Below are 18,236 nucleotides of genomic sequence, written 5' to 3'. Positions count from 1 at the left end.
CTTTTCCTCCTCCTCCTGGCGTGCGGTCGTCCATTGATTTAGCAGGAGCCCCAAAATATTTGCGTAAACAAACATGGCGGCACCCATCGAAGCGACGGCTCTAACCTAGCACCAAACTGGGTTCGATTCGTGCTAATGCATGAAGTTCGCAAGCTAGGAGAAGTGACAGTGGTTATCGCTTTCTCTCGACTAGCGTGTGTTATGAAGATTGATTCATTAGACGCCGCTGATTCCGAATTCGATTGTGTATTTTATAACTCGTAGGCCTAACACGGCTTAGCTTGGCTGGCGAAGGCACATAAAGTCGGTTACTCAAAACTAAGGGCAACTAATTGTTTGCTGCTTACAGAATAACCTCTGAATTGTAATTAAAAGCAAATACACGAAAGTCAAAATTACTATTCTTATCAGAAAATGGTATATCTCATTTAATTATTTCTAATCGCTTTTCTTTGATGCCGTAGTGGCGCTGTCAGTGCACGATGCTATCCGCAAACGCAAAGCCCTATTCTAAAACGCTAACCTGTAAAGCTCTTTAGGGCCCCAACTATTGGGGCCCCTATTCTAAAACTCTCTAATGTGTCAGAATACAAAGGCACATTATGACGGAGAGCGGGATATAAGGCTTTGTGTTTGCTGACAGTGTAAAATTTATTTTCGCAGTTTCTACGATTACGTGTATTTCAATATTTACATCTCGCCTTAAAAACAGAGGTTGAATGCTTATAGTGAAGAAATACTAGAATAAGTTTCGAGTCCAGCAGGTAACAAGTCGTTCCTGCCACACTTTTGCTTACGCTAACAAATTTGTTGCAAGCACAACGTTGACGCATATGGTGTAACGAAATGTTTTAGAGCAAGCCTTTCAGAAAGACCGACGCAGCATTTGACCGTAAAACTATAGCTGCATCATATAGGCCTTCTATATCAGAAAAAAAGGGTCGCGCTGTGTAAGCATGCCATCGATAAATTTGCATGATAGTGAATTTGAATTTTTAAGCAGCTCCATAACGTAGTATTAGATTAAATGGTTTCGCGTGTTTTTGTTTTTTTGCCTGCGCACTGATATGACGCCATGGATGGGAGAGCACGTGGCTATGGGTTGTGTACTTAAGTGTATGTATGCCTTCGAATAAAGTTAGTTGTGAGTTCAGCGCTGTCCTGTGTGTTCCTGCCTTCTGTCGTCGTTTTTTCGCGCTGCCCCTTCAAGATGTTTAATTAAAAAGTCAACTAAGTCACTTCTTAATTATCTTAAGGCACATATTGTAATTTATGAATTGTAGTTGGTTAGATTGCAAGGTCTATCCACTTAGAGTGAATTTCCAGAATGACACCAGATTGGAGATGTTCGCCATCAAACTCGCCGTAAATATTCCCTATTGTTACACTAACTCTTTTAATAAAATGCTTTTTTATGCACTACAAGTAACATGAACGCCCATGTATTTCGTACCACACTTTGGGAAATAGCTCAAAACTGGTGTCAGCCTGGAGATTAAATGGATACGTCTTGCAATCGCACTGGCTACAATTAGTAAATTTCAATATGTGCCGTAATGAAATTAATTATGGAGTTAATTAGAGAAAGTTTGTAATTTTTTTAATACAGCTTGATTGCTCATGCTATTGTTTTCCTCTTCGAATAATCCAGCTCAAAGACAAGTATGCTATCGGCCTCAGGCGATCTTTAAAAATTTTTGAAAACATAGATATGGTCACCCCTTATAGCTGTCACTTGAGTAAAACTAGAGGAAGAGAACCCAAAAACTGAAATGTAGTTCCACCACCATGTTCAGGCTGCCTGAAGCCACAGGAGGTAATGCACACGAACTCGAGAGCATCGACAAAACAAAGCTCAAGTTTATATGCTTATTATAAACATCAAAACAGACCAGTTCCAGTTTACACCTGCAGCGGTATTACTTCCATATTACATCTCACTCGTTACATCTAGCTGGTACAATCAGTCTAAGTATAAATGTTGAGCCGCAACAAGACAAAACTCCCCAAGAACATTTTCCTGACATTTGGATGCTCAGTGCATGGGAATGTTGGAAATGACACATTGAGTTTATACAAGCTTCTCATCGCCTTGATTAAATCGTTAACACGGCAAACGCCTACTGCATCAGAAAATTTCCAGAAGACCATTTCACATGAAGACAAATTTAAACATTATGGCTTAGATGAACAAGGTTCGTGTCGGCTTTTTGCTGCATTCTGGGTTGTGGGGAAATGCAAAACATGGGTGTCATTTTTTTCGCTGAGATGGTACACAAAGGTGCGCAGTAAATGCGCATGATGGAGTAGTTTTGGCGAGAAAAGTGCCAAGCATTTTCATCCCACGTCGCGAGCCTAAAAAGTGAACCCAGGGAACGCGTGTGCAGCATCGTTGAAATAAGAAACACCAGGCAACACAAATGCACCGCAGTGACTAACACACGCACATGCACGGCCGCTTCAACAGCTCCGAAACAATATGGCAGAGGTGTGGCATGGGCCTATAGTAGGATACAACTTAAAAAAACGGTACTTGGCAACCAAGGCACATGGACCGTGCAGGGTTGTGTTACTCCGCCTTCCAATCACAGAAGCAAAAATCATCGTTATGCAACCTTTTTAAAATGGCGTTGTACTTGACACCCCCGGAGCGTCTGCTGTTCTTGAGTCTTTTCAGCGGCAGAAGCGATGAGGCGTGCGACAGACATGGACAAAGTGTATGGAGTCCAAGCATTTCACTCTTCAAAAGTCCACAGTGCAGTTCATTTCACTGGTGACCCTGTTTTACTCATGAAACTTCATTGCCAACTGAAGTGAAACTTGGCAATAAATAGTTGCAGTGAACAAGAATTTTATTTCAGTTCAATAAAGAATTAGGCTTTGGGTCAGAGAGCAAACGGGTATAGACGATATTCTAATTGACATCAAGAGAAAAAAATGGAACTGGACAGGTCACGTAATGCACCAGTTAGATAACCATTAGACCATTAGGGTTACAGAATGGGTACCAAGAGAAAGGAAACGCAGTTGAAAATGGCAGAAAACTAGGTGGAGTGATGAAATTAGGAAATTCGCGGGCGCTAGTCAGAATCGGTTGGTGAAGGACAGGGGTAATTGGAGATCGCAGGGAGAGGCCTTCGTCCTGCAGCGGACATAACACAGGCTGCTGTTGCTGATGAATGTTCCGCTATAACAGATAAGTGAAAACATACAAAATTATGCGCTTATGATTATATTTTCGTAGTTACCACCTTATTTAGGTAACAGGGAAAGTTTAAGTAGGAACTATTTACAGCCTCACGGAGGGACAGTGGCTGGCGGTTATGAGGGCGTGGGCAGGGCTTCATTGCAGACTTGTATCCGACTATAGTAAATGGCATCACCACCCTGAAGGGCGGGAGCCGGCGCTGACATCGAGGCACCCAACTCCATTCTAAAACCCCTTTATTCTTTACTCTGCTCTAGGGTGCCTGAATGGTCTCTCCCTCACAGCCGTTACGTAAAGGGAGGGGACAATCGCTTTGTCTGCTAATACGTCCACCACTACATACCCCATTCCCTACGGAATGCACGCATATAGCACAAGTTCTTTTTTTTTTGCAACCAAAGCCATTTCGCACAAGAGAGACTGGTCACATTATGCCCGTCTATGCTCATACACTGTTTGCAGGCTTAAACTACATTGATTTAGCTGTCGCACGCTGTCTTTTGTCACCGCAACTTCTCCTCAGTGGACTCCTCGGTGGCTGTGCGGCCTGTCAGCCGCTTGGTATAGTATTTCTCATTGTGCACTTGGGACCCACCTTACACAGTTAAAGCCTTTCTTTCACCACCTATAGTGCGGGCCCTCGTAGCTCTGACAAATCTTGATGGAGGGATAGTAAAGGTTTATCAGATCACTCTATTTCTCTTTAAGCTGATGGAGAGTGTGAAACTGCATTGACATAAATGAATCTTGCATTATTTTTGTGCTACCATTGAGGAAAAAAAAAAAACTTCTTACAGATGTCTAGGAGGGTACAAAGAGTAATAACCGTGTTGCTACTGTCATAGACATGCATTTCTGAACTTGCCTTACATATAAAAGCGCCCAATCAATGAGCACCTTACAAATGTTGGTCTCGCATGCTGCAATGCGAGTGAACAACTAATGAACCCCACCCGAGAAAATTTGCATCATATTGCATGACTTATTGGAACCTGCGAAAAAATGTTTTAAACAACCCAGAACATGACTATTCAAACACGAGCGCAAGACTATCAACAGCTACATAATTGAAAAACACACCCGTATATATCCAAACACAAAGTGCAAAAAACATGAAAACTAACTTCATGTCGCAAAAAAAAAGATCTGTTACAAAGCCAGCCCATGCAGCACATGTTCGGAATAACTTTTTTATTCATCTGAACATGTGTTATGCGTGGCAGCTTAAGGTGTTTTGCGATGCAAGAGTATATATATATATCTTCCAATTATATACCTGTTGATAAGCCACGAGCCTTCTTTTTTTTCTGCGCAGTTTTCAAGTCAATATGAGCCATCAAAACTGGTATAAAACCCTTATTACTGCACCACTTTATTCTGCCAAGACGGCGAAAGGGAGAAAGCCTACTCACAATAGTCAAAATAATTTACAGTTGCCGTTATCAGCTTGTCCTCGCATACGACAGGCTATACGACAGCAGACAGCCTACGCACTCCATAGCTTAAGGGTAGACATGTTTCAGAAACCCACTTTCGTTAATAAAGTGAAGTAGATGAAATTTATGCAAAATGTGGAGCTTATTCTCTTATTTTCGAATATTTTAGTTTCTCAGTATCTTGTACTCGGACCTCTCCACTGATTGTCCCTGCTATGCATGGGAACTTATTTAAAGCTGCGAGGTCCAACCGTTAGACCAGAATGATCTGGCTGTAAATATATTTCCCTTATTTTTCGTCTTCATGATGCCCGCCTCCACAGTCTCCTGAATCCTGCGGTGAAACCCACCTCAATCGGTCGTGGCCAAATCAACATCATCAAAAATTGCTTTAAATTACAATAAATCCATACACTCGCACTATACACATCCCTGTGGTATATGGTACTTTCATGTCTGTGCACGCGCATGCACAATTCGATGAACTGAGTCAGATTAAGTACAACAATTTGTGCGCACAAGTAGCAAAAATAGCACAAGGTTAAAAAAGAAAAACGAAGTTTGAAGTTTCCAATAATTGCAGATGATGCAATTGGCACGAGTGAAGAGCAAGAGTGCAGACAAGTCTTTCCCGAAGATGTGTAAAATTTCAAAATTCTATTGCTGCATAGGCGGTACCTTCAGAACTCTTGCGAGCTTCCTCTAGCCGGGTTTTCTTTGCTACACTGAAATGATGACATTTAGCTTTGGCTGTCTGTGTTACAGAGATGCTTTGATTTTTCTCCGGGCAATCGGAGCGATCAACTCCTGAGTTGAAAGGATGCCGAACTACTGTAGAACCTTCTCAGAGCCTTTGTTGAACCAGAGTATGGCTAAAGAAGTGGCCATCTTCACAACAGTGCATGAAGATAATCTTATTTTGGAGCATAGCAACCAAACCTTGCTTTCAAGACACAGCCAAATTTTGGGGTTTGCTCTGAATACAACAGATCAGCTCTTCATCTGTCAGCCCTGCAACTGAGCGCTGTTGAAAATTGGAGAATGAGCTGGTGCAGACTCAGTCGGGGCTATCGCTTGCTTATTGTTACATCAGGAAAAATCACCATCTGGGCAAAACTTGTGGTTGTGAGCCTTATCAGTAGATCATGAAAGGAAAAATGAAGCCCATGCAGCTGCCATGCGTCCATTAAGCCCCATCCACACTAGTGGAAAAATGCGCGCAGCACGCCGCCGCCGTCGAACGCGGGAGCAGCAGTGCGGCCACGCCAAATGGCGGTGAGCCACTGCGGCAGTCACGTGAAAGCATGAAAATCTCGCCTCCTCTTTTTTACTCTGCGTGTAAGTGCGATATGTCACGTGCTTTTTCCTTGATCCACTGACATATCAGCGCTGTGTTTACGTTCTTCATTCTTAATGCAAGTCATGTCTTATGAAGATGGCGTTGTCGTTGCCACTGGTCATAATCATGTTGATGTGCTACCTCCTGTTGCAGTGTCGTCACATTCAAAAGACAAGGAGAATAAGGTAATGGGTGTTGCTTCTGCGTCCTTGTACTGTCTTGTCATACAGAATCGGATATGGTGCACTGTCTCCGAAAACCTTTCCATCGGGACGTCTCGGTTTAGACTCATCATTGTAAAGAACTGCAAACCACGACAGTCAAAACAAGTGCGAACGAGACCAAACCAAGCAAACCAAAACAAGCATGAGCGAGAGCTGATGCGAGCAGACGATAATACGAAATGAGCATTCCGGCTGACACTAGACACAAGTACGAATTGAGTGGTTATGTGGATATGCATGACACCACTTTCCCACGCGTGCCTCATTGAAGGGGCCACTCTCATTGGTCTCCTCCGCTTGCGGCTCGTTTGCCGCAGCAGCAAGCCGCGAAAAACAGGTCCAGGACCGATCCCTCCCACGGCAACAAAACGTTGCCACATGGCAGATTCCACGGCACGCGTTTTGCCAGAAGCGGCACGTCGCGCGTTTTTCTGCTAGTGTGGCTGGGGCATTAGTCTATTTTCACAGTCTTCTAGTTGGAGAAACACCTTGATATTCTTATACACGAAAATAAAATGTTGTAAGTGCAGTTCTGCGATCAAAATCTAAAATCTTATTCTTTAAAAGAAAAATATGATTTCGTGACCCGCATCTCGCCTTAAGGCACCTTACAACAATGAAAGCTTGTTAACATTGAAAACAGCTAAAAGCAGTTGCCTTGAGGTTCTGTTCACTGCACTTTGAGTAAAAATGGCGCATGAGAAAAAAAAGAGTTCTTGCATTATGTTTAGTATGTTGCTCTAAACACGCATACCACACACACAAACTTGCTTTACCTCTTCATGTTCTTTGCATTAGGTCATAGCTCATGTCACTGATCTCATACTGATTTCAGTCAAAGCAAATTCAAAAGGTGCAAGGGACATAGTCTGGCCCTACAGTGCCACACCAAACCTGACAATAAAGTGAACACAATAGACTCGATGCTGACATTTACAGGTGCTATGATTTGTCCGGTGATGTAAAATCCTAGAACTGCTACAGACTAGTCAAGCTATTAAGTCATTTTGATGCATGTGTTGTTAAAGGAGTACCGACACAAAAATTTTATGTCCCGCCTATTAGGTGGCAGTCAATTCCATAGTCACGATACGAAGCCTCAATTTCTCGAAAATGCCACAAATAATTACAGTGACTTTTATACGGCTTGTTCAAAATGCGTGCCATGCTCAGTGCTACTTCGGATGTGAAAAAGTAGACTCGGCAGAGCCCGCCAGTCAGCCTGGTGTGGTGGTGGAAAGGCATACAATGACTGCGTTGCTAAAAACTGCCAGATTGGCAGCTTTCAATTATGTGCTTCTTTTGGAAAGGCAGGAGGACAAGCTCTCCTCTATTGTCCCACCGTGTGCTGAATGGACTCAACTTTTGGCAGCACAGCCATAGTGTGCATGTACTTCAGTGGTGTCTGGTACTGCACGACCACCATAACAGGTTTTGGCCACGTGAATGATTCTTTTTCACGTCCAAAGCTGCTCTGCTGTATGCCCAGGTTTCAAACTGGTTGCATTCAAAGGTAACGTAAATAATGTGCTTTCAAGGGATTGAGGCTCTATAGCGCAGGCTCTACAGGTATCCAACAAGGAAATAGTAACGAGACAAAAATTTAATGTCAGTGCTCCTTTATTATAAGAATATTAAATAAAGTAGAGAGAGAGAAAAAGTTTGCTGTTGATGCTGACAAATGATGATATAAAAACAGCTTACACAAAGCCATCAGAAAAGGTGTATTGAAACCCATATCTGAAATGGCAGTGAAAGTTTCTCGCACACAGTACTCATGCATGCTGAAATTTGTGTTGCTTCTGATTTGAAGTCATGAGATTGTTTTTTCCAGACATGTTAAAAATGAGATTAGGAACCTTGCTTTTAAATTTATTAGCTAGACAAAGAGAGCCAGAAGGTATAGGACTTAACTAAGTACATGAACCAAGTTATTCCTATAGAAACAGCTGCTGGTTAATTCACAGTGGCAAGAAAATTATACCAGGAAGCGCTTCACCCACAGTGCACGGGTGACACAAATGTTTCAAACATGCACCACTAAAAGCAGTCACTGCTACTTCATGTTGCTCTGCATTTGTACCTGCAGCCACAAGTGGGAGCCGAGTTTAATAGGTGCTCCACAGTAATGGCATTGCAGGTATATTCCGTTGTGCGATAGCAGCTTTTAAATAGCAAAAATGCCACCCCTTGATTGAGAAAGTAGTTTTGCATACAACCACAAAATACCTGAATCAAAATGCATGAGGCCTGCTGGTAAAGTTGCCATGCTTACCCACACTTTCAAGGGCTTCCAGCTCAAGGCACTGCAAAGCACGTGGGTTATGCACTGACAGGCCTACTACACAGCTGTTCCACTTCCAAATGCCAGAAAAGTGCAGCGTGGCTTCTAGTACATTTTGGTGTCCACTACATGATTTATAGCACACAATTCACTTTGACACATTTAAATTAAACACTTCAGCACTGCGTCAAATTAAACATTTTAGCATTGCATCAAAAAGGACAAGTATAATAGCTTTATGTCAAGGACATAGACGTGTATGCACGCACCACCAGACAAACATTTTTTAAAGGCATTTGTGTCCATGACAATTTATTATCAGCTCCTGTGCCATTTTTAAACTTAATTCACATGATTCTTAACTGAGCTAGCTTTTCAACAGACATGATCTCAGTACACCACTTTGAAAAGAAAAACTACATATAACAAAATGTCCCAAAGTCCTGGCAGCAAAATAAGGCTACCTGGAGGCTAAACCAGCAGTTCTCATATAAAGAGGACACAGGGCCATTAGTTTCTTTTCCCCATGCAGAGCTGTAATTTTAGGCCTCGGCCCTCACTACTGACTTCTCACTATCAGTCAAATTCTGCTATGTCTTGCCACAGCAGTCAAGCAAGACCATAGTTCAAATGTCACAGACAAGGTTTCACAAGAAACACCTTCAATTTCATAAGCCCAATTGGCGCACAGTTCTGCATCATAAGCATGCTGAGCTGCACTACTCAGATTCATATTCACAAAGGAACAAGCTTGGTGCGAAGAAATGAGACAGTGGGGCCAGTGGAGAAATTATAAAAAAAACTTTTCTGCCAATCAGAATCCTCCTTCTACAGCTCTCTTTCATGGATCATACCACCTTCATGGCAGTGACCAGCGCATGATATACTGATGCAATAAGCAGCATTGACCAGTCATTACAACAAAAGATGGTCAAAAGGAGCACTCCAAGAGAGTAGCTTGACAACCTCAGACCACATACCAATGGCAATATTTCTATCTGAACACTATCCTTCAAGGGCATGGAGAATCTAGAAAGTGCCTTCGATTTACACAGCGTACCATTATCAATGAAAATGTTTGAGTTACTCAGCATCTTCGGCAATAGTGGCTGCAGCAAAGGCCATAAGGGCTGATGCTGCCTGGCGTGCTTCAAGATGCAGACGGAGCTCGTGTATCCAGTCTTGGGCTACCAGCCGTGGCTGGCCACGCAGTTGACTAGCATAGCGTAGGGCTTGTTCCAGGTTCTCATGCTGGAGCCAATAACGCACACGCGAGAGCACATCAAATGTGTCCCACTTTTCAGGATTGACTCGCTGTTCATCTGTAAGCTCCTCCTCGGGCAGCTCCTGCAGGTAGCCAATGACAGGCCTTTCACATCAGAGGGGGTACAAAATGTTATAAAGGCACGCCATAGGGGGCAGTCTGAAGGTATGTACAGTCGAACCCAAATATATCGAACCCATTTACATCGAATTATTCTATATATTGAACAATTTCTGGACACGGTATAGTTACAATGAGTATATTTAGCAAAAATTACGTTTACATCGAAACAAAAATAGCAGCGACTCCCGATCTATCGAGCGTCAAACGGCGGAAAAGTGCCCCCAGAAGTTGGCTTTCCCTCGTCATGGTGGGGAAACCCGGCAGCGCGGCTTCATCCAACTGCTCTCCCTACCGTGACCGCGCCGCCTTGGACGAGCCGTCGACACCGCCCTGCAAAAAATTATCCTGGCCCGCCCGCAGCGCTTGCTCAGACAGCCAATCAGAGGCTCTTGTGCGCTCGTCGTGCAAGATGGCAAAAGTGCAAGTTGTCTTGCTGCTTTTCTGGTTCATTGTGCGTGAGCCTTGTGGGCCTTCTCCTGCAGTGCTGCCGTGATGAAGCGGCCGAATTCGCCTTTTGTCGTGAAGCTCAAAGTCATAAATCGGGTCGAACGCAGTGAGAAGTCGGATGTTCCCGCAGGGCACAAGATTCCGAGGAGCACTCTCAGCATGATCATGAAGAATAAGGGGGAGATTAGGGCTAAAGCGGCCAAACTCGCCACCCGGTGCCCTTGGCGTCTGATGTGTACGAGTGGTTCATACGAAATTGCTTCAGCCGTGCCGGCTTCCACATGCTCGGTGTTGACTGTAAATTCTGATGAATGCGAAGAAGCCGTTGCCGGTGTTGTCGAAGTTTGGAGCGACCTGTCAGAATTTCCGGAAGCTGTTGATGAATCAACGGTGGATGAGTTTGTGAGCATAAATGATGGTGTCGCGACCACAGGAGAGCCAGAAAACGAAGACTTAAATTGCTGAATCGTACCGAGCACAAGTGAAAGTGGGCACAATGAGGAAAGCAACGACGGTCCTGTGCCCAAATCCTCCGTAGTGATTGGTGCGCTCGCACTAGTCCGATGCTTCTGCACGAATGCGGAAGGTTGCGGCCTCAGATGCTCTGACTCCTTAGACAATGTGGAGAAGTGTGCGCGTCGCAGGCAGGGAAATTGCCCAAGCAGAAGAAAATGCAGGACTATTTCGTGCGAAACTAAGCTAGTTTCATCAATAAAGTGATTTTATAAATGGTATGTGCTTTTATGACATCCAATTATTTAGCAGGCTTATATTGAATTATGCTCTATATCGAACTGATAAGCTTTTTTTTGCGAGTTCGATATAGTCGGGTTCGACTGTACTATACGTGTTAAACGAAACAGGAACAGCAGACTGTGTGGTCAAAGGATAACTGCGGGTATCTTGCGCGCCGTCTAGTCATGACCATTTACATGCGTGCATGTCTGGTTAGACCACAATGTGCAATTTTCATTTCTGTTCTGGTTCTCTTTTGTTTGAAAGCAAGAAATGATGCTGGTACAGTGCAAACTGTTCCCTGCGCACCACTGTTCAGGTTTCATCTTACACCGATAGCACATATGGTTTTGCTGAACTATGCGATGATGCTTCCCCTATACTGCAATATTTTCGTTCATGTTCTGGTTCTCTTTTTACTTCAAAGCGAGAACAGTGGAGAAATTATAAAAAAACTTTTCTGCCAATCAGAGCCCAACCATCAACAGCTCATCATTCGAAAATGAGAAAATAAAAATAAAGGAAAACAGAAGCTAAAATACCATATTTACTCGAATTTAGGCTGGCCCCGATTCTAAGCCAACCCCTGAATGTCCTCACCTCGAATGTAGGCCAAACAAAATGCGAGGACAGTGTTCACAGAATGAAAACAGCATTTATTGAATATGAACATGCTGAGCTGACTCTACGTCATGGCTGCTAGCCTCATCACTATCTTCCTTACTGCTGTCATCTCGCTGCGGCACATGCAAAGAGTCTCCCGTTGCCCCCTTCAACGATGGACATTTTCCTCATCGATGCTGAAGTCCTGCCCGGCTTGAACGTTTGACGATGCCTGTGCAGCTAGCACAACTTTTTTTTTGACGTGGGCACTATAGTGGCATCGCCTGTTTAGTGCCATTATAATAATGCCACGCCACATGCCGATACGACACGCGTCAAAACGGTAACATTGCTCGTGTATAGCCTCCCGCCTTTTTAGCTACATCACGCGAGCGTCCATCATGCGTCATTTTAGGGCCTTAAAACGGCTATGTAATCAGAGACCGGCAGAAGTACTCTCAGGCGCACTAAGCACTTTTCTGTGCAAGGGTCATCTAATATGATGTTCCCTTCAGGATGAAGCACAAGAATATTATAGTGTTCTAGCACGATATAGCTAAAAATGCGGAGGCTGTACTTCAGTTGGCTACTGGTGCGGCTAGTAGCAGCTGCAATACTGACTTTTCTCGATGGCTCTAGCTATGCACCATATTTATCATTTTGAATTAAAAGCTGATGCGTTTTTTAAAATCCTCAAATCTAAGCCGATCCTAGAGTTTGGTACGATTGTTTGGAAAAAAAAAAAAAAACTATCGGCTAGATTCGAATAAATACGGCATTGCAGTATAGGGGGAGCATCATCACACAGCGCTGTCAAGCCGTATGTGCCCACCTGACAATAATGATGACTGGAAGGCATGCACTAAACCTCCAGTTCTGCTTTAGTCATGCGCTCTGCATTTCATTTGATGCCGACAGTACAAGTACATTATATGCAAATCAGTGCACTGATGTCTGTGTGAAATATACGAGTGACAGTGACGGTCACTTGTTGGAATTTTAGAACTGTTATTTACAGTGCGCACATGCACCACTCCAAGTTTCTTTGTTGGGGAGAGTTCCTGATTAAAAAAAGCAGATATCATTTCCATGCATAGGATCTGCTACAAATGCATGAGTGTTGAAACATCACCTAGCAATTCACAGCCACTCAAGCATACACAAGTTACATAGAGAAGACTGCAGTTGCTGACCTTGGGGTAGATGACACACAGCGACTGCAAGTAGGAGGCCAAGTATCGAAGTAGCGATGAGGGTCTCTGGTCATCAACAAGGGCAACACGACGGCAAGCACGCTCCACATGTGCAAAGCGCTCTTTCAAGGCTATTTCTGGGTAGACCCCACGTGTCAGGGCTTCCTCAGGGATGGAGGCCAACACAAGGGGCACATAAGGGCTCATTGGTGCCGCCCGCTCCACAAGCTGCACGTCTGCGGTCAGCGACTGCGGCCCACTGGTGCCACTGGCTGGCCCATGGACTAAAGTGTGCCTCAGGCCCTGGCAGGCAAGCCAGAGACCCTTGGCCTGTTGTGACAGCCGATCCAATTCATCTCGTGCTGAGAAAAAACAAGGCACACACACCCACTTAGTTTCTTGTGCCAGAAGGCGATATCACAATGATGCAGACTAGTGTGAGCGTACAAAATGTGCATAAGTGCTTAGCATATACTGTACATACCGCATAGTACGGAATATAGGTCGAGGTTTCTTAAAAAAAATATTACTAAAAGGTCACCCCTTGACTTATATACCGGCCCTTGGCACAACCTGAATAGTCGTCTGGAAACATGTAGGAGCGCAGATCTTTAGGCATCCGCATTGTTATCGCCTCCTTGGTGACTAACGCGGCCGAGGCAGTTGGACTGACGTCATCTTCCCTTTTTGTGCAGCAATCGTTCCTGGCGTTGCTAATTTCCCATCAACCCGCAAAATGAGTACGAGTACTCGACTTCAGTTCATCGCGGCGTTTAAAAAGAGTCATTGAATATACTGAAATGCATGGGAACATGTCCGTCCAGCGGCAATTTGGCATCTCGGAAAAAAGCGTCCAGTACTGGCGAACGCAGAAAGTCAAACTGTCTGCCTGCAACACGCGGAAGACATCCTTCCGTGGGCGCCGCGTGGTGCACCCGGAGCTCGAAGACAAGGCGGTTTTCGTCCGTGAGCATCGTGCCAGATCTTTGCCAGTGAGAGCAGAACTCATCCGCATCAAAGCTATCGAGATTGCCCGAGAATCTGGACTGCGCAAGGAACAATTCAAGGGCTCCATTTACTGGGTTCGTCGCTTCATGCGACGCCAGGGATTCGCACTTCGACGGCGCACATCAATCGGTCAGAAGCTGCCAGAGGCATACAAGGACAAGCTGGTCGAATTCCAGTGCTATGTTATCCGTCTCCAGCAGCAGCATGGCTACATGTTGGGACAGATCGGCAACACTGATGAAACGCCAGTGTGGTTCGACATGCCGTCGCCAACCAGAGTGTGCGAATGCGGCGCAAAAGAAGTCAAGCTTCTTTCTACGGGAAACAAGCACTTACGCTTCACGGTGATGCTCGCGTGTACTGCAGACGGCAGAAAGCTGCCTTTATACATAATCTTCAAGAGGAAGACGCTGCCGAAAGAGGCTTTCCCGCAGGATGTTGTCGTTCGCATGAATGAAAAGGGCTGTGTGGACGAGGCCCTCATGCTCAATTGGATCAAGACCGTCTGGAATCGGTGACCCGGCACACTCCTGCGGTGTCCGAGCATGCTTGTCTTGGATGCCTTTCGCGGGCACTTGACCACAGGGGTGAAGCAGGCACTCCGCGATGGGAGGACGGAGCTCGCTGTCATTCCGGGAGGCATGACGTCAACACTTCAGCCACTGGACGTCGTGCTCAACAAGCCCTTTAAAGACCGTATCCGTGAGCAGTATAATCAGTGGGTGGCCGGTGACAACCTGACAACCCAGCTGCACAGGCCACCTCTTGCCACTGTGGCCACATGGGTGTCACAGGCTTGGCGCTCGCTGCCCGACGATATGGTGGTGCGGGCATTCAAGAAGTGTTGCATTAGCAACTCCTTGGACGGCATCGAGGATGACATGTGGGATGCAGCCAGTGAAAAGCAGTAGTCTCCGGACAAGAGTTCAGACAGCTCGTACGAATGAGCAGGTGACGAGTCTGGTGGCACCACTAAATAAAATGAAGTTTTGTGCCTTATAATCTTTATGTTGACTTCTTTGCTTCAATGTAAGGGGGTCGACCTATATTCTGCCTCGAACTATACTCCGCATTATACGGTACTCTACTAAGAGGCGCTCTTGTGTAGGCTGCACGCCCACATTGGAGGGCAAAATTTTGGGAAAAAAATTTAAAACATCCGGTCAGAAAGCGAAGTTAGTTCCAGTGCCACTAGATGACGCTAGCTGCTTTTCCGTCGACACCGCTGCTGCATCTTTATTTCTTTGTGTGGCTTGTTGTCTCGACTGTGTTGGCAGTGTTTCGAGTCAGATCAGTGGCATTTCACCTCTAGAGAAGGGAGCCCTGTTTGGGTCAGTAAAATAAACTAATAAAAACGTTTATAACATGTCATTTGTGCTTCTCTTACCCTCTGCTACAGTTGCAGAAACAGTACGATCCTTTAGCGGGCTGTCATCGGCCTGATTCATGTAAGGGCCACATCCAGCCAAGATTCTATGAAAAAGTGCGGCCCTTACACCAGTATTTACGGCACTCATGATGCAACTAGCACTGGGCAGAAGTGTGCGCTTGGACTGCCGTTGTGATGCTCACTTGCTTGCCCCAGAACTACATGGTAGCAAACTGGAAATGCACCTACCTCTGAGGTAATCCTCCAAGCCCTGGAGCTTAGCAACTGAGGAAGACAGGGCCGCGTTGTGCTGTGCGCGTTCCTCAATGATTTTCTTCTCCAGCTCCAGGCCAAAGGTGCGGCTCAGTTCGTGTTTCTGCTCTTCCAGGGCCTCCTTGAGGTGTTCTGTGTGTGCGGCCACTTGGCGCCGCAGCTGCTGCTGCAGCTCGTGCTCAAATACCTCCTGCTGCTTCACCAGCTGCACACAGACACCCTCCGTAAGCAGAGCAACACAAGATGCACACACAACACACGTCAGAACAAGGGCAAACGTGCAACACGCACATTATTTGTCAGTTATGATGTACAGTGCTCAGCGATGGAAATGCGATACTCAGACAGCATGGCGGCCGGCACTTTTGTGGCACAGGTTATCGCTGAGGAGGTCGAATGTAGTTACGATGCATCAATAGGATTCTCACTTTCATGTGACACAAAAATGCATCGTCTCAGTGTCACCAGTGCCCACCGATGGTGCAAGAAAGTATCGGCTGCCATGTTACCCGAATATCGCGCTTCAATCGCTGAGCACTGTACTTCGGAAAACAATTGATAGAAAATGCTACTGGTTTCTATTGGCTGCTTTTTTTGGTATTTGCATTCGTTTTCATAGGAAGAGAAAAGCATGCACATTTCTACCTAACAATGATAGATGGCATTAGCATTCCACTTCTGCAAGTTCTATATTTTGGTGTTGCCGCAGACAATGCTTATGTTTATGATTTATTCTGGGCAACAGAAGCAAATAGTACACTTAAACATGGCACATTGAACTGTGTCCACAGCAAAATGCCTTCACTGCCAAATTCAAGTGACCGATACTCGTGAAGCTATTAGACAATGCTACAACACAACTCAACCGCTACTCAACCTGCATTGAAGCAGACCGCACCCTTAACCGCAGGGGTGTTTGAGCTGGATACAGTCCAGGATGACTTGAAACAAAATGGCTGAGACATTTTATTGAGAAGATGATATGGCAAGCCATGATACGGCATCCAAGGGAGAAAGCAGAAGACACCCCAGGATCCTTGAAACGAAAACATGCAGCGACCCCCTATATTCATGGAATTAGCGAACCACTGATGGGAGTTTTGTTCATTTATTTATTTCCAATACTATTAAGCCCTTACAGGCTGTTACAGAGTGGGAGAAGAACATTTCAAACACACTTACACAAAAAGCATTTCCCGCCTCTGCTGAAACATCTCGACTGAGTGGCATCCTGTGAACACATAGGCGTTGAGTCTGTTTTGTTCAACAATTGTTCGAATGTGTCAACCCTTGGCGTTTAAGGCTCAATGGCATGAGGGTGATTTGTACGAGCTGATACTTGTACTGGATGTTGTAGACATACGTGTGGATGTATTTTCAAGTTTTTATTATAAAGCTCATTTAGGAATTTCAGCTGCACTATTTTTCTTTGTTGAAACAAGGGTTTTAGACCGGCCCTGTAAAGTAGCACAGTCACAGATTTTTTCTGTCGTAGCACAAAAAATGAACCTGGCCTCTAGCCTCTGGACTCTTTCTAATTTACTAATTTCAGTTTGTGCTGTTCACAGGTGAAGCCATTCATGGATGCTCGCTTGGAGATCGTGCCCTGCATTACGTTGCACAATATAAAAGAGGTTTCATGAAAAGTATGAATGCAATGTAGGAGCAGATAATGGCTATGCTCTTTTCAGGCAGCACATGATCAATGAAAGCTGACTGCCCAAGCATATACGTAACGCACACAATGCCTCAGGCATGGTGTGAGTGGCGCGCACACATTTTCAGCGGTGTGCAATCTACAAAAAAGCAGCGTAGGCAGAAAATATGACAAGACATGCCATGGGGCACCGGAAAACAAATTTCATGACAACACCAATGAACAAGCTGAGAAGCTTCCTGCACCTGTTGGCGGGAAGCTTGTCACCTGATGCTTCCCGCCTGTTGGTGAGCAGCAGCAGCCAAAGAGAATACCTATAGACACTTTCTATATATACACACACAGGTCCCAAAAGACTTCCAGTTAAGCACTCTAGAACACAAGTTGTGTTACAACAGCCTATAAAAACAGTTGAACCTCGCTGATACGATCCTATTTCCTACGATTTTCCAGCACAAACGTTTGTGATCGAGAACAGAAAAACTACGAGGGGGGTTCCAAAGCAATTCTTATGTGTAAATGCGAGAGCATTACTTGTCACTAAATGTGCTACTGAGTTATGTTGCTTATGAGATCACAATGCAAGACAACAAACTGGACATATTGCGATCTCTAAGCAGAGTTTTATTTGCAGCGTTCTCATTAAAGTAGCGTTTCACACACGTTGAGTGTTCTTTCTCGATGGCAGCACTTTTCAGCATGATCGTACCACTTCGCTGAGCGATGATAATACTTTTCCGAGTGGCACCATGGTGTTGACACTACACTTCATCGAGTTTGTTGTCCATGATTCTGGCGATGGCATCCGCGGGCTCCCGACAACATGGAAATTCTGACAATGCGAACGGCAGAGTGAGCGGCTGCAGCTTGCCATGCTCACTCCACAGCCGCTTGCTCTTCCATCTAGTGAATCGCCCGCCAGGCAGAGCCCAACCACGTGTGCAGGCTGGAAGATATTAATCACTGTCACCTGTGGCAACGGTGGCGCGGTGGTTAGTACACTTGGCTACTGAGCGGTGGGGAGGAGGATCGAATCCTATCCGTGGCCATTTTTCTTAGATGAAGACGACGTA

General features: G+C 45.0%; 1 protein-coding gene across 1 annotated transcript in view; it reads right to left on the bottom strand.

Moving 5' to 3' along the window:
- Positions 1–1,840: 1,840 nt before the first annotated feature.
- Positions 1,841–18,236, bottom strand: part of LOC142566031 (MICOS complex subunit MIC60-1-like) — a 111,176-nt gene continuing 94,780 nt past the window's right edge. Inside the window, exons 13-15 of the mRNA XM_075676728.1 lie at positions 15,483–15,711; positions 12,857–13,218; positions 1,841–9,838 (exon numbers count right to left, since the gene is read on the bottom strand). Coding sequence (XP_075532843.1) covers positions 9,575–9,838; positions 12,857–13,218; positions 15,483–15,711 — 855 coding nt within the window. The 3' untranslated portion in view covers positions 1,841–9,574. The remainder of the gene's footprint in view (positions 9,839–12,856; positions 13,219–15,482; positions 15,712–18,236) is intronic.

Source organism: Dermacentor variabilis, unplaced genomic scaffold (genome assembly GCF_050947875.1).
Source record: "Dermacentor variabilis isolate Ectoservices unplaced genomic scaffold, ASM5094787v1 scaffold_12, whole genome shotgun sequence".
Classification (NCBI taxonomy): Eukaryota; Metazoa; Arthropoda; class Arachnida; order Ixodida; family Ixodidae; genus Dermacentor; species Dermacentor variabilis.
This window is presented reverse-complemented; position numbering and strand designations above follow the sequence as displayed.